The following is a 22,358-nucleotide window of genomic DNA, read 5'->3' on the forward strand; positions in this document are numbered from 1 at the left end:
TCTGTTCAGCTCTTAACAAAACAAAATGCTGAAAATAATCTCCATAAACGTGTGCTGAGAGATGGTTGATGTGAGATGTGAGGAAATCCCTGGTATCGATGCCGTGTATAATCCAGAGCGGTAAGAACAAGTTGTGATAATGAGACTTTTGTTATCAGCAGACAGATGCCATGCTTTAGTTGTTTTGGCATCAGTCTCACTGCTTCGCTCACGCTGCAGTCATCATCGCTGGCAGCCAGACGCCGTGAGCAACAACTGCTGCTGGCTTGTTGGTTTTTTTTTTTTTTTTTTCCTGGTTGCATAAGCAGCACGGAGGAGGGATGGCTCTGTGTGTGTGTGTGTGTGTGTGTGTGTGTGTGTGTGTGTGTGTGTGTGTGTGTGTGTGTGTGTGTGTGTGTGTGTGTGTGTGTGTGTGTGTGTGTGTGTGTGTGTGTGTGTGTGTGTGTGTGTGTTTGGATGGAGGACTGGAACTTGTGTGTGACAGCATGTGGTCGTGCCTGGTTGACTCATGACATCACACTTTGAGTTTACGTCTGTTTACTCTTAAGTTGGTGACTTTCCTCAGGTCACATACCTATTAACAACTCTGAAACACCAACCTTCCCTGCTGCCGCTGCTCCGGCTACTTCTCCACTCGGGCCTCTTTTTTCCGACTCCGCCCGTCTAGCATGCGCGTGTCGTTTTCATGTTATTGTTCATTATTCATTCAATCTGACATCAGTTTCATGCTAATGTCTGTTTGTTGTTGTTATTAGCAGCAGCGGTGGAGGAAGTATTCAGATCTTTTAGTTAGTAGTAGTTCACTGCTAACACTGATGCTATTACAGCTGTAGATATTCACCGAAGCACTAAATGTGTATGAATGTGCAGCTTAAAGTGGCCGCCAACAAACAGAGATTTAAAAAAAAAATTAAAAGTAGAGGTAAAACAATGAGTCGAATAATCGATTAGACGATCAACAGAAAAAATAATTGACAACTATTTTTAGAATCAATGAACTGTTTTAGTTAAAGCACACTTTTGCAGAAAATGTAATGTGCGTTCCTATATCCATACTACTGTACCATTTAGCATGCCAGAAAAAGATTTAGTACGTCCCAAAACAGCATGTGAAAACGGGTAATTTCCCTCCTACTGCCACCAGCAGTGACAGTCCTGCTCTTAGCCCTGCCCACAGAGCTCTGATTGGCTCAGAAATGTTCCTCACCATGGAAACAGACATCAGCCAAAACACTCGAGATGTGGGCAACAAACCGGAACAGGAGCGGTGCTGGTGTCATTGTTTTGGACTTTCTTTTCTATTTGACTTGTCTGTTTGTCTCCCTCCACTTCCTGTCTCCCTCCGTGCCTGGTCTCCTGCCGGCCACGCCCACTTCTCCTCTTCTCTGTTTCCCGGTCTGCTCCACCTGCAGCCACTCGGTCACACTGTAAATACTCCGCTGCTGTGTTACAAATCAGGTAGGACGTACTCACACCTGCCGTTTTGAGCGGATTCACACCGTCAAGTATGGAAAACGTGCAGTGCACTATAACGTGCATGCGCTGACCTGGTGTTGTGCTCTAACTAGTCCAGAAGTTCAGTATGATACTACAACTCAGTCGCCATTATGGCTGCGTAGCGGAAAATAAGGGACCTCCGACCTCGAGGATTATTAAACTGCTGCCACAGCACGAAAAGTCTTTTACCAACTACACGGTTGATGGATAGAAGCCATTTAGTGCATTAAACACAGGGCACAAAAACCGTGAACTATCATGTGAGAGGACTATATGTAAGTGTACTTAAGTGAAGAACGTAATTTGAAACACGACTACCGTCTACCGCCTTCATGATGCCGGATCGTAAGTCAGCTTCCTGAAGTATTTCAGTATTTGCCTTCGTATTTCTCGTCTTGTACTTTGCCAACTTTTCCGGACTTCGTTTCTTGAATTTTGTTGCTGCTGCTTTTTTGTATGGAATCATCAGTTTGTAAGTAAAGACCCATCTGTCTCTGAGTCGTGCCTTCGTGTCCTTCCTCCTGTTAAACTGTGACAGCTGTGCTGTGCAGCGATTTTGGCGCCGAGCCACGTTACTAAAACTTCGACGATCATCACGTGACGCGCAGCGGGCCAAAAAGAAAAAAAAAAGTTCCCCGCACAGAACCCTTGGAAAATCATCAGCAGAAAAATCCTTCAGACTACAGAGCAAAAGCACATATTGTTGCTTATGAATTTCACGATCATTGAGAGGAAAAATCAAGCTTTCTTTTGCAAATATTAGCACATTTAGTTTCATATCCAGTCTTTGGAAAAATAATCCTCTTGTTTCTAGCAGAACTTTATGAGCATTTAAACACAGCAGTCAAATCACCTGAGAGATTCTTCCCTCTATAACCCCTGTGATAGATATAATGACTGTGGGATGGATATTAATGTGCGTGTACAGTATGTGTGAGTGTAACCTCCGCCCCCCTCCCAAGGGCAATAGAGTTAGTCTGCACCCACCCACGCCTCCTGCTGTGAACACAGACAGTGTTTCTAACCTCCACTCTCATCCCGACTTCAAAAAAAAAAAAAAAAAAAAAAAAAAAGCTCCCAGTCTGGCTCCCAGTGCTGATAAAGCTCATGACTCATGTAAAAAAGACAAACACAGCATCTCAGTTCACAGACAGGGCCAATAGAGACATTTAGTGTCCAAGGTGTTTACACCAATCTCTGCTTCCATCAACTGTTCGGAGTACCAGAGTCCCTACTTTAGAAAAACTTTAAAATACATACTGTATATATGTGGTTCTGTTTTTAAGAAATAAGATTAATGGAGGATATATTGAGCTTGATTAATGTATCCCTTTACAAACCTCATTAAGTCTAATTCTTTTTTAATTTTCTAAATTAATGTTGGGAGCTGTTTATCATTTTATATTACCTGGATATTAATTTAGAGTCACTTATTACTGTTTATGTTTCAGCCCACAAAGTAAGAAATAAGAAATAACCTAATTTATCATCATCAAATACATTTCTGTGCCATATGTTTAGGTTGCAAACCAAAATTAAACATAAACAAAGCAGCAGAAGACCCTAACATAATATTTACGATATTTAAGGGTATTTCTGAAGTACTATTGTTCTCCATTATGTGACAAAATACTGAAAAAATTACAAAATAAGTGTCTTATAGTCTGATAGTCAGCATAAACGTATTAGTTTGCTTTGAAATATTTTATGAAGACATACGATGTTCTGATCTTTTGTATTCAAACCGTTTCACACCACAGAAGTCGCTCCCTTTTATGGGACGAACTCCTTCACTGTGAAGCTGCTTCCAGTCATATTGTTGTTGCTGTGCATTACTAACGTACATCAGTTGGAATATTGCCAATATCACAACAAGAATTGTATTCATCATTTTGCAATTTAAAATGATATTATTGTAAATGTTGCAACATTGCACACCTCTAGTAGCCAGATGACTTTGGTACATCGTTTTTTCCAGTATCTACTTTGATCCTGATACATTTTCACCGTTGCTCCCAACTAGTTTATTAGATTTACATGCTGTGATTTAAAGTCCAGGATTTGGAATCTGCTTTCAGCGGATTTTGATTCGTAGCTAAACTGATGACAGCGGTGATATAAACCACTTCTGATCTCCCCGGGTGATCTCCAGGTGGATGAGGTCCACGTATCTCATACACAGAGTACCATCATCTCCGAAACACCTTTTATTCAGTCATTCAGATGAATATCGGTGTTTAGACTTAGCGCCGATAAAAATCCGGTCTTTCTAACTCTGTGGTCAACAGCAACTAATTCATCCTCAGAGTATGACTCCAATCATTTTTGTGATTTCCCAACACTTTACTCCATTTCACGCCTTCTTTCAGCACCTAATGAACCATACGAAAAGATCTACGGGGACATTTACTGAACACAGCTCTCCACTAATGCTTCTGTCAGACTCTAAATATTTGGTACACAGAACACCATGAAATGAACTCAGAACATGAGGTGGAACAGATTTCAATGAGCCCATGAATCCTCGTTCCACCCTTGTAACACAGTTTCCATTTTCAATTCCATCACCTGGGTCTAAATACAGGTGGTGTGTCCAAAACGGTTTTTTTGTAGTGGTGTGTAATAAAAAGTGCGGCCTCTAGGGGCCACTGGAGGAGTTTTAAGGCCTGGAAATACGAGCTAGTGGCCCAGAAAATGGGACTCCCCACTAGCCTGTCAGAACTGAAGAATTGTTTCAGTCAAGAGGTGAAGTGTTTACAAGAACCTAAAACATGTCCAATTACCTTCGGACAGAACTTTGAATTAGCAGGACTTTGATGACAAAACGCACGACAAGGTTCATCCTTGTGTATGAACTTGTTAGAGATTTGATGATGTTGAGACTTGGGATGGGACCTGATTTTCCAATTTCCAGATAGTCCTTAAAATATAAACAATCGATTACTACGCGATAGTCGTTTTTACCAATGCCTGGTTGTAATCTGTTACTCACGACAGAAGGAGGGCTGGCAGGGGGAAGAGTTCATTCATAGTGGAACAGTTCAGAGTGAATTTTAAATATTATTTTTGCCTTAAAATTCCTATCCTGAGCAGGGACAGGGGTTCAGATGGAGAACTACTGTTGCTGGCGAGCCAACGGCTACGTTAGCTAGCTGTAAAGATGCTGCTCCGTCAGAAAAACGTCCAAGTAGCTCACCAAAACAAAACGGTGGCTAACTGTCAGCTATGTCACCAGTGGAGCAACATGTTCCCAAAACATCTGTGATGTTTTAATGCTGGTTTGACTTTAGTGCCTTTAGATTTCTCGTCTTGGTTATTTAGTGGTGGAAATACAGAACAAAAAAACAAAAAAAGGTTTTATCACATCCTGCATTCAATGTGCAGAAAAGTTTGAGCTTCATTTATTTACTTTAAAGAAAGCTTGAATTCAACAGTGGATGTTTTACACCCACAGACACACAATAACTTGCAATAGAAATTAACTGGGCATCGCTGTCTCCCACCGAGAGCAACAAACACCCGAGTGAAAGCATGACCCTAGCATGACCTTGTGGTTTAACCTTTGACCCCTGGCTCTGACCTGCTTGTGTGGATTTCCTGCGGGCCTTCTTGATGTCCTCTTCAATCTTGTTGCTGAGTTTGATCTCTAGTTGCTGAGTCTTCAACTCCAGCTCTTTCTGTCTGTCAGCCAGAGCTTTACGGGCCTGCCGGAGAAAACACAGTCCAGTCAGGGCCGAAGGAAAAGAAAAAAAGACAAACAAACAAAACAACAAAAAAAGATCTGCTCCTGAATTTCAGCCGGAGTTACAGTCTGCTTCCATTCCTCCATTCTGCTACAAACCATGTCAGTGTCCATCCATGCTCCACTGTTAAAGCTGTCTTATGACAAGGCCACTATCTTATTTCCTGTGCAGTTTTAAAGGCTCAGTTGCCCATCAAAGTCGTTCATCTGACAGAAACTCGTTCATCCCTTCTCGGATTGAACGCTGCTCAGATGACAGATGATGTGAGACAGATTCGCAGCTTCCTTCAGCCGTGTACAAAACGCAATTCCAGAGACGAAGAACAGCCGTCTGCTTCTGAACTGACTCACGTTGCAGTTGCTGCGCTTGTTGTGTATCATACTGGTGTGCGTTTGTGTGTTTACCTTCTCCACAGCTGCGTAGCGACCAACCAGCTGCTTCCGTAGGTCGGCGATGTGGTGGTCGAACCTCTTCATGTCCTTCTTAAAGTTCTCTCGGAAGGTCAGCAACGGCTTCTCCACTTCGCTCTGCAGCTGCTCAGAGACAAACAAGAGTTCAACACTGATCAGACAGTGTCAGGATAACGTCTCCCAATAAAGCGAATGCAACATTTAACTGTTTAAATGGAGAATCCGCCTCGTCCTAATGTTGCCCAAATATCTGTTGTGCTACATTTCTGTTTTATCAAATTTGGCGAGAGTTTGGTACAATTTTGAAAACGTCAGTACGACTGACTGAATGTTATAAAGACGTTTTTCTCTCTAATATATGCTGGTCTGAAATTTGTTATTTTTGCTGTTATTACAAAAGAAATTGCCTTAAAAGAATGACTCTTACAACTCTATAAACTAGTTCTTTGTATTAACCAGTCCCTCCAGGAAATTGCAATCGCATTAACTAAAGCAAATGCAAGCAATCTCTGCAATATTTGCATGAGCGTGCAATTTTGCAAAAGTTCTGCAATTTTTCAGCAAAAATTGTCCTCAACAGAAGCTGAGAGTCTTTCCAAACAAAACTCGCTTAATTAACAAAATAGCTCAATTACAATCAGCAAAACTCTCACCATCAAAACTAACTCTGTGGAACAAGTGGAAAAAAATATACTGTATTAGTTTTCTGCCTTGAGACAGTGCACTTTGTTTGTGCATAAAGTATGTGCTGAATTAATATTAAGTAAACAGCATCTAAAGCTCTTATTTTGACAACAGATGTAGCCTTTGTTTTCTATAGTAGTCACAGATAGTCCGTTTTGTTTTCTATAAACTTTTTGTAATGTTCAGCCCCAAGTTCCATAAATAAATAAAAAAGATTAGAAATATAATATATCTGTAATGTGCAGCATACTTATTATCAAAGTGATTACATATTACTGTTTATCAGGAAGTGTTTACATTATTTTTGTTTTTCTAACAATTTAACTGCAAAAAAACTACAAATCACAACACAATTTTTGAGAAACCATCACAAAATCAAACATTTTTGAACGCAACAATCACAAGAAAACCTGGAGGGACTGATCAACATAATTTAGTATGAACTTGCAAATAAAAACATTTTTTTAAATGTGAGCGGGGAGCTAGCAGGAAGTCGGAGTAGGACTTGTGTTGTGTCTATTGCTCATGCTTCATCAACCACTTTTATTTTGATGAATGGGATGCCATCTTGTAACACAGTGTCCCGTTCACTAAATCCGTCCGCACCTCACTCCTGGGGATTTTATACCCTGCTCATTGGCTCGCAGGCTTCGTCTCCCCAAGAGTGAAGTCGGCTGTTGAGCTTTTGTTGGCAAATGTGGAGCATAACTTTGCCGTCTGAGGCAAAAAAAACATCGTCAACATGAGCTTGTTCATGACAATCTCACACTAATTCTGGAATAAAGTAGGACAGAGCTCTGTTTGTTTCTTCAGCTTATCGCTTTCAGTTGAACTGAGTCATGTGAGGACAGAAAGTTTGGAACAGGACATATATAGAAAAGAAAAGCCATCCCCCCCCCCCGATTCTATTGTGTTTCCCCAACATGAGGCAGCGGTGGGACAAACAATAGAGGTTTTAGTTTGCAGCTGAATTTCAATGACATATTGTGTCGACTGCCCAAAAGCAAGAGCAACTTTTGATTACTTTCAGATTTCTGATAACTGAAAAGAATAAACATCTCAGACACAATTATGCGTTGAATGACAATATAAATCCAGATGCAGATACAGTAATTCTTCACGCATATTAAGTGAAGCGGTAAAGTCAAGTTTCATACTATTTACATTCCAGACTGTTATCAGTCAAAAACAGAAATACCTTTAACCCCCCCGTCTGCATATCTGATTTCATTATCCTTAATTAACTCCATTCCCTCTGGCTGCTTTCAGCACCATGTCATCATCCTGTGACATGGAGCTAGTTTACATGAGAAATGGTTTTATTTTCAAGGAGCCAAACAACAATCTGAATATTAGAAATCCACCATGCTTTGATTCCTTTTCCTGATTCCTGAAGGCTGTTTTCAGGGTAATTTTACTACCTTCCCTTTTGAGCTCATATCTTGGACAATGTTGGAGCTAAGCATTCACGCTAGATATTGTTTTTGTCAGGACAGTTCAGGCTATCGAGATCTTCCATCATTTGTTTGGAAAATACTTTGAGATTTTTTTTATATTAGTATATTATTATGTCAAGGAAAAAAAATGATTTTGTCTAATGAACAATGCCATGTTTTTGCATGTATCTCACCACAAACTTTTGTCAGTAAAGATATATATTTTTTTAGAGCTGTGTAGAGGAGAGCGAACCATGTTTGTATGACTCAGCAATATGAAAAAAATGTGTGCTCAGTTCTTGACGGAAAATAAATGTTATGAATCACTGCGGGTGGCCAGAGGACCAAACCAGGGACTCACACTCAGGACATACGCCCCTGTGACATGTTTTAATAACTCAGCTGTAGTTCAGGCCCACAAATACGTTATTATTGTAACAAAAATTCTTACAAATTGGGATGTAACGTCAGCCCTATGTTGGAGACAGTATAGAGGTCAACTGTGATTTCAAAACACGCCTAGCTGAAAACACTTTGTCGTACAGAGAAATGATGGAAATCAGCAGAAAGTTAAGTTCTGCTGGTTATTTTGATATTCAGTATGTTATGAAACGATTAGGAATTTGGGAATTATTCAATGAAGAGCAGCAGTTGTGGAGATGGACGCAGCGCTTCATGCAAGTGAGTGTAACAACGATTAAATTTGATGCAACTTTAACACTGATTATCTCTGCAACACTTCTTCACACAGACGACGCACCGATATTTTTCAGAAAGCTCAAGTTGTGCAGTTTCACAGGACGTGGTTTAAATCTCTCTCAGATGAATACTCGCTGCACTACTCAACCACGAAGAAGAGGAGTGAATTTGAACGTACTTTGCGTTCATCGGGTTTCTAGAGGTTAAGAAGGTTTAAAGTAAACAGTGTAACTTCCAGTTTCCATCATGGGTTCTACGATCCTAATAACTAATGTGGTGTTCAGTCCCAGCCGTCGCTGATGAATGAGATCTGCAGCTCCTTCCTGCAGTCACAATGAAATCCATCATTCAAAGTTCATCACCACTCAAATCCTTCCTTCTCCTCCGAGAACCTGGAAGAGTGCCGCACATCTGCGCATCTCTGGAGGATAACATCACTGACTGCATTTCCTCTGACAGTCCAGCTGTAACTCTGCTCTCTATCTTTCGCCTTCCCACATCTCTCTCTCGACTCCCACGTCAAACCCATCCAATACGAGCTGAAAATGAACAGCAATATTTCCCCCTCGAAGACATTTCTGCAGATCATGACAGACACGATTTCAGAAAAGTTTTTTTTTTTTTTTAAATATGCATTTCATACGTGCTGAATGAACCGAGTCCGTTGAACAGAGCACGTCTCGCTCAAAACTCATCTGGGATCGATCCCACGGCCTGTTTTCACCGAGGATATACATCACAGCTAAAATGGTGGCTGATAAATGTTGAGTCGAAGCCTGTGAGTCTCATGTATGTGCTTCAGCCCACAGAGCCATCAGGAAGCCCTTTACTGTTTATAATTACATTGGAAGGCAGTCCCACTGCTGTGTGAGTCACATTTGTTGTGCACACCGACAGCCAACAAAATATGTACATACTGTACAACCTGGAGTCCCTCACGCTCTCTACGACACGCCTCAGGGATGCTCTCTGAATAAAAACTTCATCAGACTCATAAAATGGATGCAGATTGACTTATAACCTGCGTGTACTGTACAATGTATGTGAAATAAGGCCTACAACTGAGTGTAATGTAAATACTTGTCAGTTTAATGTCATGCCTCTTGCTGTTACTTTGTGTATTTAATGGAGCGATGTGCCAGAATTGTGAAGCTTTTATTGGGAAGGCCGTCTGGCCGCATGATGTTTTCCTCCTTCAGACGACAATTATGTTATTATTATCTTATTCTGGATTTTGATGTGTTTCCAACATTTCTCTGAAATATGATTAATGAGGAAAGTGCAAATGTGAAATTTAAGATGAGATTTTCCCAGAAGAGGAGACCATATGGAGGATAAACATTACAGTGATAGCAGCATTTAGATTTCTTATATAAGACCTTTAGAGCTCATACACGGACAGATTACACAGGCTTCATTATTTCATCAGTGGTAAGAGATCGAGTAGTCAGAGGTTTTGTAACCAGGAAAATAATCTTAGCATGGAAAAAAGTGGAATTTGTTTTGATAATTAATTTCCATAAAGTGCCGAAAACTGCAGTACCTCAAAAGGCTACTTGAAATTGGCTCCAAAAGTGAGTCAATCCACAACTTTACAGCAGAAATAAACATGGTAGAAAAAACAGTGACGGCCTCGAAAGCTAATCTCTTTTATATTTCGCTCCTCCAAATTGTATTAAGGCCTACAGGTGTACATTAGAGGCCTTTTCTTCGCGGCATTTTGACTTGTGATTGTGTCATTATGTGAAACTCTGGCTGTCTGAATCAGTGATTTTAAGTCACTGCAGTTCTAGGACAGAAATGCTCAGCTATGGTATTGACTGCTAGTTTTGCTCATGATATGTCCTGTAGCAGATAACGTGATGTGATTGTCAATAGAATCTTGTTGAGTACAACAGGAAACAGGAAAGCACTCTTTACATAATGTAAATGTTATTGAGAAACATCATTTTCTCTTTTTGGGAGAAAAAAAGCCGATTGTTTATTCACGTTAAGATGAAAGAAAGAATCTGCATGCCACTGTTGTCCAACTGTGTAACTCAAACAGCAGCTTTGTCCCAGTTTTACTCTGGACTGTATATACTTTTCACTGCACCCAAACAAACAGTGAAGGTGTTTAGTCTGATATATTAAGTGACATTTTGAGATAGAAAAAACGCTTAAATAAAGACGAACACAAATGTGCAGTGTGAAAAAACAGAAAAGGCATCAGGCAAGTTTAAACTAAAAGATACAAATTAGCATTTTCCCAAAGCCTCATAACTCCTGTTTATGGAAGTACAGAGCCACGAGAAGGAGACATCTGGAGGGAAACAAGAGAAAGACGTGGAGTGCCACAGAAAGTGTTTCAGCCAATGTTCATTCCTCTAATGCTTCGCGAACAGAATCGATGCGCTCAAACCAGCTCGTTATAGCCTCATTAACATGATCCAAAGCTTCATCTCCAAGAGATACAGGCTGATAGATGAAGAGAGAGAGAGAGAGAGAGAGAGAGATGTGCAGATGGTTGGGACACTGCTAGCGAGCTAAAGCTACTGTCTGTGTTCGAGGCAAACAACACATCAGTGAAATTCATGTGAATGCTGTGAGCAGTAAATTCTTCCTCACCTTCTTATCTCATTTTATTTCAACCTGCAGCGGTGATGATTTACCTTTGAGGAGAACTTTAGGTGAACTTCAGCTTCGTCTGCCAGGCTCTTCTTCAGCTGAGCCCAAGCCTCCCCCAGAGTCCTGAGAACAGATAAGAAGGAGGGAAGAGGGGTGGGGATGGAGGGGTGGAGGAGGGGGGGGGTGTTTAATATCTTACACAAGACGAGACCACACACACTTTTTACAGAAAGACATTCAGGGAGGCTGTTGAGGGAACGAGGGGGGGTAAAAGACTTGGGAGATAGAGGGGGGGGGGGTAATGCTGTGACACACACATTTACGCACACATGAGCAGTCAGTGCAAAAGTTCACAGAGACACACAAGTAAATCCAGAGAGTGGAGCTGAGGTGCAGAGCCAGTTCAGCAGACGATTAGGACGCACAGTCATGATTTATTCTCTCTGCTATGAGTGCAGCTTCTCAACACAGCTGGGGGGCTTTAACAACGAGAACACTCATATTGTCTGGAAGATAAGCGTTCAAATTAAGTTAGCCGACGCACATTAAATAATAATCACACACAACTTCTTTAAACTGCCAGACGTTTGTTTGGATTTGGAAAAAAAAAAGTGAAGAGTTCACAGCAGAAAGTGTCCTCGTATTCCATCAGGCTGTAAAACAATCGCAACAGCAGGCAGACAGTCCCGGGCACGAGGCTCCGGGTCCACTGCCGACACTCTTTATGGGTAAGCGGGTCACTTCAAAGCGGCGCTCTGAATGGAAGACATGTGTGGAATTCTCTCAGCCTGACATCCAAAACATTCCTGACACTGTGAGAGTAAAGTCTGGCACCTGCAGCGCTACGCCATCAAAAACTGGATCCAAAACACTCTGACTTTATAAAATCACACGCAAAGATAATTGCACTGCTTAGATGAGATGATTAAACTTGGTAAGCAGGGGGATGTGAAATGCATTTATCTGTACTGTTGTGTTCCATGCATCATTCTGCAGTGGATGTTTTAGAACTATTCACTTCTCAACAACTTCATTTATAAACATCCCAGAAACATTGTTTCTGGCTTTTTTCACAACATGTGCACATTTCTGCATATTTTTTTCCCCCCAAGTCAGATAAGTGACATACTGAAATGATTTATGTTCATCATTTCAAAAGCTCAAAATGATTTTGACCCTTTCGCCATTCCATACTTTGCTGACACAGCACAACAAAGATGAGATGAGAGACTTGCACATGCATTTGTTTAAGGATGAAAGCTGAAGTGGCTGGAACTGATATGGTTCATGTTGTTACGCGGGAGCCGCAGTGGTTCAGCTGAAACCAAGACAGTTGTAACCATAAAGAGGTTTAGCAGCACCAACAGAAACTTCATTAAAGGTGCCCTGAGGGCTTTTCCTCTGAACAAGCCAACTTTCTGTTTACATGCACTGTTTCTGACCACAATTGTATTGTTTATATCTTTGAGGTCTAACCAGTGTATTGAAGACATTTGTTTCCTCATATAACTCCCTTTACATTTTCTAATTTATCTTTTTAAAGTTTGAAAACTGTGTTGTTTACATCTGTTTATTTGCTTTATACGTTCCTATTGATCAAGAACACAGCAGACAGGAATGACTCATGAAAACACTGCTCCATAGCTTTACTAGTGGAGACAGGGTATATTTAACTAACATATAATATGAGCGCAAAAACAAAGTTAACATGAATAATTAAATGTAAAACTGATTTTAAATGTCATTACTTGGAACTGAGGGACTCTTTAGTTGAAGCTTCTATGGATATAGTTGTGATGTTATTACAGCAGAGGTGCAACTAATAAGTTCACAGTGTTTTCTTCACATTGGAAGGCTGCAACCACACTTTTGTTTTGACATTTTTCACAGTTTTTTGTAGACTGACTGTTTCTGCTCTAGATGAGGGCTGCAACCAATGATTGTATTGTCTTATAGATTAAAAACATATAAGGTCTAAAAACATTTGTAAATACTCAAAAAATCTCTGTCACAATATTGTAGAACACAAGATAACGTAACACGTGCGACAAGTGTTGTTACGTCCAACCAACACTTCACAACTTAAACAACAGGAAAACAACGATGACATTTAAGAACCTGGAACCATCGAATGTGTACCAATCTTGCTTTAAAAATGTACCTAAACAACAAATATATCAATATTGCATTTTCCGTCTATGGAATAATCGACTTCTAGTAATTCTGGTGTAATGCTCTGTTTGTTATTTCGTTTTTGTGACTAAAAAATGACTCAGCTGTACTTGGTTTGAACCGGGTCTTAAGTGTCTCACAAGTAAGGCCGAAAGGGTCCGATGGTGAAGGAAACACTGCATTTCAAATGAGGGGAATCTTACATTACAATGTCTTACTTTTTAAACTATTGAGGCCACACAGGACTCGTGTGCACTGCAGTAACTGAGTGAGGACAAGAGGTTTCTCTGTGTGCCATTTAGGAAACACAGTAAATACAAAAATAATAGCATCTACTGTTCTGATACTCAGCATGTGAGGCGTCTGTGAATTATAGTGACAGAAAATAAATAGGTTTCACTCTCCATCTCCAAACTGCACGAGTCTCTACGTGCACATCGGTCACAAGCCGCACCACCGTCCACCACAAGTTAATCCTCAACCTCCTCTGGGAAACACTGGATTGTACTGGATTAACACTGGTGGGCACAGATACTGTAAATTTGTATTTCTTAAAACTGGGGCAGAATTTTTAAATACAGCTCTCCCCCTCAACTCTCCTAAGCCCCTCCCACTAGATAGGCGCCGTCACATACACGTGCTTCAATCACGAAGTGCTCTCCATCTTTAAAATGCTCTGTCTGGATTGAAATGTGTTTTAACTTGTTCAGTAGTGACCTGGTCATCAGGTAAACTGTCATATCGGTGGGCCGGTGGACTGTCCAAAAAAAAAAAAAAATCCTCAACGCATTTACTGTGTTCCTGTCATTTGGGGTGTGCATGAGAACGTGCTGCTGGTGGTCACATCCCGGTGAATGAGTCCTGGGCTGAATTTCTTTCCCAGTACATCCTTGACTGCTTGACTCATCTTTTGGTCTGTCGTCCTTTTTTTGTGTTGTGTTGCAGTTTAGACAATAACAGCAAAACAAAATAACTTTTTCTGCAAGATTTTCCACTATTTATCAGACTAAAGTTTCCGTCTAGATTTTTTAAAGCCTGAACACAGAGCCACGAGGAGCTTCTTTCAGACCAGTTGAATTACAATTTGCCAAAAGGTTTTTATGGAATTGTTGCCCATTGATGCCAAAGAAAACCTGCCTATCCCAGCCTTTAGGTCCCCAGTCTTCCTCTTCATCTTGCTGGAAAATATTGAAGACAATCAATCTTTGAGGGTGATCTCATCCTGCACAATCAGGTACAAACAGAAAATGTTCTAAACACTAAATTATATTTTTTAGTATCCAGGCTGTTTCCTGTCAAATAAGATTGCTTGTTAACTGATATTTCACTGGCTCACAATTTTCCACACTTTTATGTCACATCCAAACATGATAAATTAACTGAAGCCAGGTTGGACTGAAAACTCATACAGGTGCCATATCACGTTAAAAACACACGAGACGCGAGAGGAAACTTGGTTACGGAGCGTATCTTGTGAATCCAAGCTGCAAAAGCTGCATCGATCCAAATATCATTCATGCTCAATGAATTATATCTCACGCGCCTACAGTCTTACAATCCCCAGTAACAGACAATCACTAGCCAACAAAATACTATATCTCTGGGAAAATTCACCTCCTGCCATGTTCTCCATCCGTTCAACACAACTGATACAGTGCAGGATTGGTAGCTATAAACAAAAAAACAACAAAAAAAAGTGGTCACATGCCTCACGGACACATCTCTACCAAACAAATGGTAAATTCAGGAATAAATAGACGGCTGGTTCTGGGCCGCGGCCGGTCGGACGGTAGCAACTGAACAACAAAACAGCGATTGTCCCGTCTGACAACAGAGCCGGCCTGAGGGAGAGCATAATGAAAGTATTGTGTTGCACTTTTCTGGGTGTGGGCGGACTGAGCCGGCTGGCATAATCTGGATTCTATATGGGACAATTCCATCCTACTCTCTGTTATCATGATAATATGAAGAGGGGTTATCTTATGTGAGTGTACAGTAAACACAGCCGGGGGGCCGGGGGGGGTTCGCCTCGATAAACCTAGCACAGTCTTATTTGCAGATATAAATGTTTAAAACGTGAAATAAAGTGTATAATCATTTCTGTGAGGTCAAAGCGAGCCTAGCACGAGCTAGCACGAGACAATACGAGCTAACACGAGCAACTCAGCAGCAGCAGCAAAATATCTCCACGTATTCAACTGAGCAAGGATGTCAGTTTTTCCTCATGGAGTAAAATGTTCTGCTAACCTCCTTTTTGGAAAGAAAAGCTGTTTCCAAAACGGGGGTGACTTTACAGTATTTTGACACTGATTGATCTTTTTTTTTGTATTTTACTATGAAAACAAAAATCCTGCCAAAGGACTTCAGCACTGTACAAATATTCTGTAAAATGTATATCAGCTACCAACTTTATGAATAGCGAGTGTCTCCCACTCATTCATTCATTCATTCGTTCATTAGTACTAACATAATACTGTCAGGAAACAACCAATGGACCATGTTTCTCAGAACAAAGTAACCCTAACATGTTGCTACGCAGTGCCGCCGTGTACTCGCGGAATCTCCTAATACGGATGAGTTTAATAAGGATGCCGTAGGCGGCGTCCACAGCTTCTTCTCTTTGACCGCCCGCGTCGCCTCTCGCAGCTTCCTGTTTCTTTCCATGTTCCTGCGTCCCCTTGATGAATCAAACAAAAGAGCTGCACTCAGCATGACGTCCCCTCTGCTGTCCAACAACAGAAAGGAGGAGCGGCTGCAAACTCTCTCTCTCCCAGCAGGGTAATCCCCGGGAGCACACACACACACACACACACACACACACACACACACACACACACACACACACACACACACACACACACACACACACACACACACACACACACACACACACCCGCACGTCTGGGCCTCCTCTCCTCTGCTCTATCTTATAGCCGGAGTACGCTGCAGGACAGAGATCAAAGCGTGCAGCGGTTTACAGCAGAGCCGTCCTGTTTCACATCACCGCTGACAGGACCTGCAGACCCACGCTCACGCCGGGCCGTCTCGTCTGGCCGGCTGCTCGACCGAGGAACCGTCTGCCGGACGAGCTAATTGGTCCACTAATTAGACGTTAGCGTTAAATTACACCTGGCAAAAACTCTCCCAGCCGTTAAAGCTAGTGTTAAGTTCTCATTGACAAAATACAAGGAAAAACAGAATGGGATTCATTAGCAGTAAAACAATGTGTGAACTCACAGGAGGTTTGCTGCTTACAGCCTCAACCGGTCAGGTAGTTACAGTGAGTTGTGTAACATTAGCTCAGTTGAACAAATCTCCACATCATGATTGGTTAATGAACGACATTAGTTGGTTTACATCTCCGCTGATTACATTCTTTTAAGTACATTTACTGGATGCTGTGAACAGCAACTAAATCTCCTTGTAGTTTTATTTGTTATATAAATTATATTTTCTTCAACTTCTACTAAACTGCCGACTGTATGACTTGTATCTACCTGTGCGGACGCCCGTCACAATTAATACATTATTGCCTGATTGTGATTATTTGAGCTGAAAGGTATTATTTTTCATAATTGTTAGAATGGGTTTCTATTCATTGATATAAAAATAGGTGGACAAAAACAGCAGAAAAGTTCCAATCAGTATTTTCACATCATTTTCCACCATTTCTGGTTTGTCTGACGTTCTTTTAATAATGTCATCTTGCTGCGCACCCTTCTTCTGCTGTGGTTTAATTTAAACTAATATTGGACATTTTTGCTTGGAAAATTACTTTAATTAAATAATTTATATCAGTTGAGTAACTGATTGATCAGCCGTCATCAAATTATTGGCATTTTTATATTTTCCCAGATTGTCAATCATCTCACTGAATTTCAACAAACTCCATGGCAGTACTTCTAAGGCTGACCCTGACCTTCGACCTCCCTGGGAACAAATCTACCCTCCATAGTGCAATAAAGTATCACTATTATTTTTACAGATCATACTGTGGAGGAAGGAGCCCCAAAAACTGCTAATTTACAGCCTCCTGACTCCAAAGCGTAGTGGGAAGTCTGGCAGACGGCTTTTCAAGTGTCGACGTGCACTTTTTCTTTTTTAAATATTTATTCATGCAGCCATGTGTGTGACAAGCTCCTTTGAGGTGAGGGGTGGAGGTGGAAGGGGTGGGGGTGGGGGGCATGGTGGGGGTGTTTCTTCTTGACAGTCACTCACCCTTCTTCCTGGCCTGCGAGAGGGATCTGGGAGAGCTTGGAGAGATTCTTGGCGTACTCCTCTTCTATCTTTATTCTAAAGGGGGAAGTAGAGAGTTTGATTACCACACTGCCTTTATGCAACTCTGACTGTTTCCATGTGCGTTTCCTGCATTGTGCAACACACTCGTGTGCATGAATGAGCACACACAAGGAGAAGCAGTTTGTTTTAATGACAGCTGTATGGTTTTCATGGTAACCTGAGGATGAAGTGGGAACAAAAAGAAAAAGGGGAGATCGCAGCTGAAAAAAAAGCAGATACCTTTCTCGAACGAACTCGGCCATCTCTTTCTGCATCTGTTTCCCCTTCAGCTGTTTCTGCAGCAAAACCTCAAATCCTGTGATGCAGCCGTTGCCCTGGGCATCCTTCTTATCGGTCTGAGATAAACACAGCAAGCACACGAAAAGCTCATTGAACAAACACTTAGCAACAAACATGAGAACACAGACGACACACAGCTCGACAGAGGAGCTGCCAGCTGTGTGTTCCTCAAACGCAGAGAGGAAACATCTGGTGATGTCACAAGAACTGATTCTGAGGTCGATACCAATATCCTGAAAAAGTGACGGGTCTTGTTGTCTTTGGTGCTGAAGGTGCCGTAGACGCTGTAAGTACAGGAGACACTGGGCAATAAAACAACACACGGAGCGGCAACTTGTGTGAAAAAATCCCACTGGTTCATGTGGAAACTTTTAGTGTTTGGGTCAATAATCATAGATAAGTTATAAAAGACCAAAAGCCAGAATGCACAACGGTGTGAAACTGTATCTGAGCAGATATCCAGATCTGTGCACACAGTTCGCTATGAGATAGTTTCAGTTGTTAAATGTATTTTAACATTATGTCACAATGTTCCTGAAATGTTCCTGTTATTGTTGCTGAACTGCGGCTGCCTCTGTTGCAGCAATGCTCTACAAATTATGGGAAGTCATGTGCACTGCATGCTTGGCGTTCAAGTGGTCAAGTTGTACAAACACCGTCGCTAGGCAACGGCAATATGGAAGGCGTCTAGATGCCACAGAGGCTAACAAGCTGACAGGAAACACAAAGGCACAGACGGAAACGATGAGGCCGTTGGGAAGATCAACATTTTCCTCAAACGTAGGCTTTTATCAGTTATGAAGACAAAGTCTGCATGACTAAGATTACAATATATCTACTGAACATCCAACAAAAAGTGAACTTCCATGAACTGACATTTCTGTAAACGTCAGCAAACACGTCACAACAAAGACTTTAATGTGTTAAGTGCCATTAAATAACCTGTGTTGTGATTTGGCGCTATATAAATAAAATTGAATTGAAGTGAATTGAACTAGTGAACTGGAGGCTTATAAAAAACCTTGAGTGCCATCGTCGTGAATATCACAAGAGGGCGCCGTTCATATGGACTCTTCTCGTGTACACGGTAAATACAACGCCGTTTGAACGCAGCAAACATTTTCTTTGAGCTGTAGCTGATGACTGTCTTTTTACAGAAGAGAGACAAACACACACATAGCCAACTATATCTGAAGCTTTTCAGAGGACCAGAAAAAATGGCAAAAATATCCCTTTTTAAACAAGTTTAAAATGGTGATTCTCATCAAGTTTTACGGATTTAAATTAGTCTAAAAAAAAAGTCAGATTTAGCTTGAATTAAATACAGATATTGACTGTTCTTTAGCTTTTTTAAACTATAGACCTCCTGGAAGTGAAGCTAAATATCTGGTAAATGGGCGTACTGAGTACTGGACGATAGATACCAAGCTAAGAGCACAACCCGTCTATGGGCAAAATGTGGTGTATGTGTAGGTAGCTAGCAGGCTAACAAGCGGTTACTAATCATTTTTTCTGTAATACTTTGGCCTCACTTTTGTACAGTGGGAGGAAGCGGTGACGTGTCGTCCATCTTTCCATACAGGTTAAGGTTAAAACATGCTCTGATCCCCGTCTGAAGTTCTACATTAAAACTAAAAACGCCCAATAAAAAACATTCAAACTCTTCAAACCAGGTTGCTCTGATTCCAAATAGAGAGTTCCTGCAAACACGATGTTTGATTGACATAAAAAAGGACTCATTTACATCCAAAAACCTGCCGTCCACTTTCCCAACACGTTCCTTCTTTCTACTGTGTTGTCACCTCTGTGTCGGACCGCGGTGTGTTATAGCCCCTCACTTCACAACCGGTGGAGATTACACTGCAGGGGTGGGAGATGTCCAAACAGAGCGGTGGAGGCCAGCTGGCTCGCTGCACTCCTGCCAGTTTACATGTAATGTATTATCCTACTGCGCCGTGTTGGATCTTAAAGCCAGCGCTGATTCCCAGCGTGCAGTGCAGCCAGGATGAGATGAACGTTGAGTCATGTTGAAATTTGAGAAAGATTCCGTGTTGTGCTTTTGTTCACATGGACTTTCAGGGATGTTCTTTTTGTGATTTGGATGCGGAGAGCAGCAATGTTTGTGACTTTGTTCACAACCTGTTTCTCATTTCAAATCATCTCATCTACATCTTTTCCTCTTCTGCCTTTTCTCTGTGTACTCTTCTCCCTCTTAGTTTAACAAAAATACATATAAGAACTTTTCTCACCTCAAATATTTCTGAACTCATGTAATAATCAAGATGTTAAAAAAGATTGTAAAGTTGACAGACAAAACATTTTGGATGTATTGCCATAATAAGTAGCTTTTCAAGTTGATGATGAGTTATTTTATCACACTATCGCCATGATGTTAGTAAATGCAAATCACCAAAGTCCAACTGGCAAGACAGCTACAATAAAAGTTACCACTTTAAAAATGTTATGCTTTCGTAATTTCTAAAAAAGATAACTAATTCCAATGCACTTTGATTTGTTTTGCTTTTATGATGTACGTGTTGAAGAGTTTTTGGCACTACAGTTCCCACAATGCTCTGGGATATGTAAACAAGGAGATGAGCTTCCAGCCTGTATTTGTTCAGATGTGAGAGAATCTACACAATGGGAAGTCATTAGCTGCTGGCAGCTCCTATTTGCTCAGTAATAATTGATGTTACCACAGTAACCAGGTGGATTGATATGGTGAATATGAGGAGAGATGGCCTTTGTGTATGATTCCTCACCTTGGATTTTTTTTTTTTTTTAATGTTCCAGAATAATCAGCGAGTTTGTGTTGCCATTGAACTGTATAATATTTTACAGAGAAGTATTTCTTCGCTTGTCCAAATCAAGCATTACACTTAAACTGCAGTCTCTATAATAACCATAAAGTTCATTCAACACCTCTCTGAAATAATAAAACAAAATTATTTAACCTTCATAAAGGAAGGACCTGTGCATGACATATATTTGGCAATTTTAGCTAAGTGTACCTAATAAACTGGGAACTTGGTGTACAAGCTTGCACTACAAGACATCCAATTTATCCATTCATACATCATCTACACTTGCTTCGTTCCAGCTTTTTTTTTTTACAAACTAACAGCTCACGTTCACACCTACAGCCAATCACAGCCAACCTACAGCCTCTTAAATGTTGAGGTCAACTCACCCAGAAGTAGTCGCAGTAACTCCATTCGTCTGGTTTCAGCAGCTGCTGCTCGGGCATGCAGGCAGGTGATGGGAACGTCACACAGTTAGTCTGTGGGAGGGAGGCAGAGAGTCAGTGCTACAGTTTACTAGACAGAAAATATCTGACTCAAATAAAACACCCTATAAAAAGAAAAACCCGACTAAATATAGAATCAGTGATCCCAAACTTGCCGTTGAAACTGGTCGCCATCAAAAAACGATGGCTAGATAGAAAAAAAATGAATTTGTGTTCATTGTGAAACGGGAGGAGTTGAAACCAAAATTCATTTTTCTGACAAGCTGCTCAAAATATAAACAAATTAGAGAGGACTTCTTCATAAAATTCACCCAAATAATTGCAGACTTCGCTTCCCTCCCAGGAGACAGAGCCATTCAAACCCTCCCGGGAGACGACAGCCTCACAATAGAACCGGCAGGAGAACACAGCAGTGCACGCCACAAAGATAGAAATGTTTCACAATTGTATGATTTTATGTATCTCTGTCCTTCTTTCCCGTCATGCCAATAAAGTGAGTTGAATTGAAATTGAAATTGAAATTGAAATTGAATTGAGACAGACAGAGAGCACCACAGGGAGGAAGTTCAGGGGGGGCCGTGTCTTATGACTCTGCTTTGATGCCACTCACTGTACGCCAACACTAGAAGTTCCCCATGTGTTGACAGGCAGTTAACACACTCAGACACACGCACAGACTCCTGCGTTTGTATTCACGGTGGTCTACGCTCTGTTGTTTTGGCAACGCTCTCTCATCCCTTCAGCGACGAGAACGCGCCAAAGTACAGAAGACGTTTCCAATGGAGCCAGCGTTGTTCATTCACTTTTCTCCTTGGGCACGCTATCGTCAACACGGAGCCTTTTGTGGTTCTCTGCTTCTTTTTTTAGGGGGCGACTTCACTGTTCAGCTCTCTAACACAGCGGTCTCTCCTCGTCTTTGGCCCAGAGCGATCAGCGAAATGGATTCCCAAAGATTGCCTCTAATTATCTCGGTGTAGTTAATTGTCAGCAGCAGCGATGTTGTAGGATGTGTTTGCTGCAGGCCTCCCTGCCGTGAAGCACTCAGGGGTTAAGGCGCTGTCGAGCCATGCACAATACACGGCACTCTAGTACCCTCTGCTTTTATAGTTTTCCTTTAAACTTTTACGCAAGTTAGGGAAGGTATACAGGACAACCACCTCCTCCTCTCCGCTCAGGGACACATTCGCGTAATATCATCCTCGGTTCGACGAGTCATCACCTTCGGATTCAACGGAACAAAAACTCTGGTTTACGAAAAAAAAAAAAAAAAAGTAACACTTTCTTT

The 22,358-nt window shown here is 41.3% G+C and overlaps 1 protein-coding gene across 1 annotated transcript in view; it reads right to left on the reverse strand.

The window, feature by feature from the left end:
• LOC138626846 (growth arrest-specific protein 7-like) overlaps positions 1-22,358 on the reverse strand; it is a 67,152-nt gene that overhangs the window by 5,638 nt on the left and 39,156 nt on the right. The window contains exons 6-11 of the mRNA XM_069708802.1: positions 21,017-21,106; positions 17,767-17,882; positions 17,467-17,541; positions 11,121-11,199; positions 5,645-5,773; positions 5,078-5,201 (exon numbers count right to left, since the gene is read on the reverse strand). Of these exons, the coding sequence (XP_069564903.1) occupies positions 5,078-5,201; positions 5,645-5,773; positions 11,121-11,199; positions 17,467-17,541; positions 17,767-17,882; positions 21,017-21,106 (613 nt within the window). The remainder of the gene's footprint in view (positions 1-5,077; positions 5,202-5,644; positions 5,774-11,120; positions 11,200-17,466; positions 17,542-17,766; positions 17,883-21,016; positions 21,107-22,358) is intronic.

The sequence above is a fragment of the Brachyistius frenatus genome, unplaced genomic scaffold (assembly GCF_029030835.1).
Source record: "Brachyistius frenatus isolate BFR_SWC_R1_liver_20210118 unplaced genomic scaffold, ASM2903083v1 Contig_78, whole genome shotgun sequence".
In the NCBI taxonomy this organism is placed as follows: domain Eukaryota; kingdom Metazoa; phylum Chordata; class Actinopteri; family Embiotocidae; genus Brachyistius; species Brachyistius frenatus.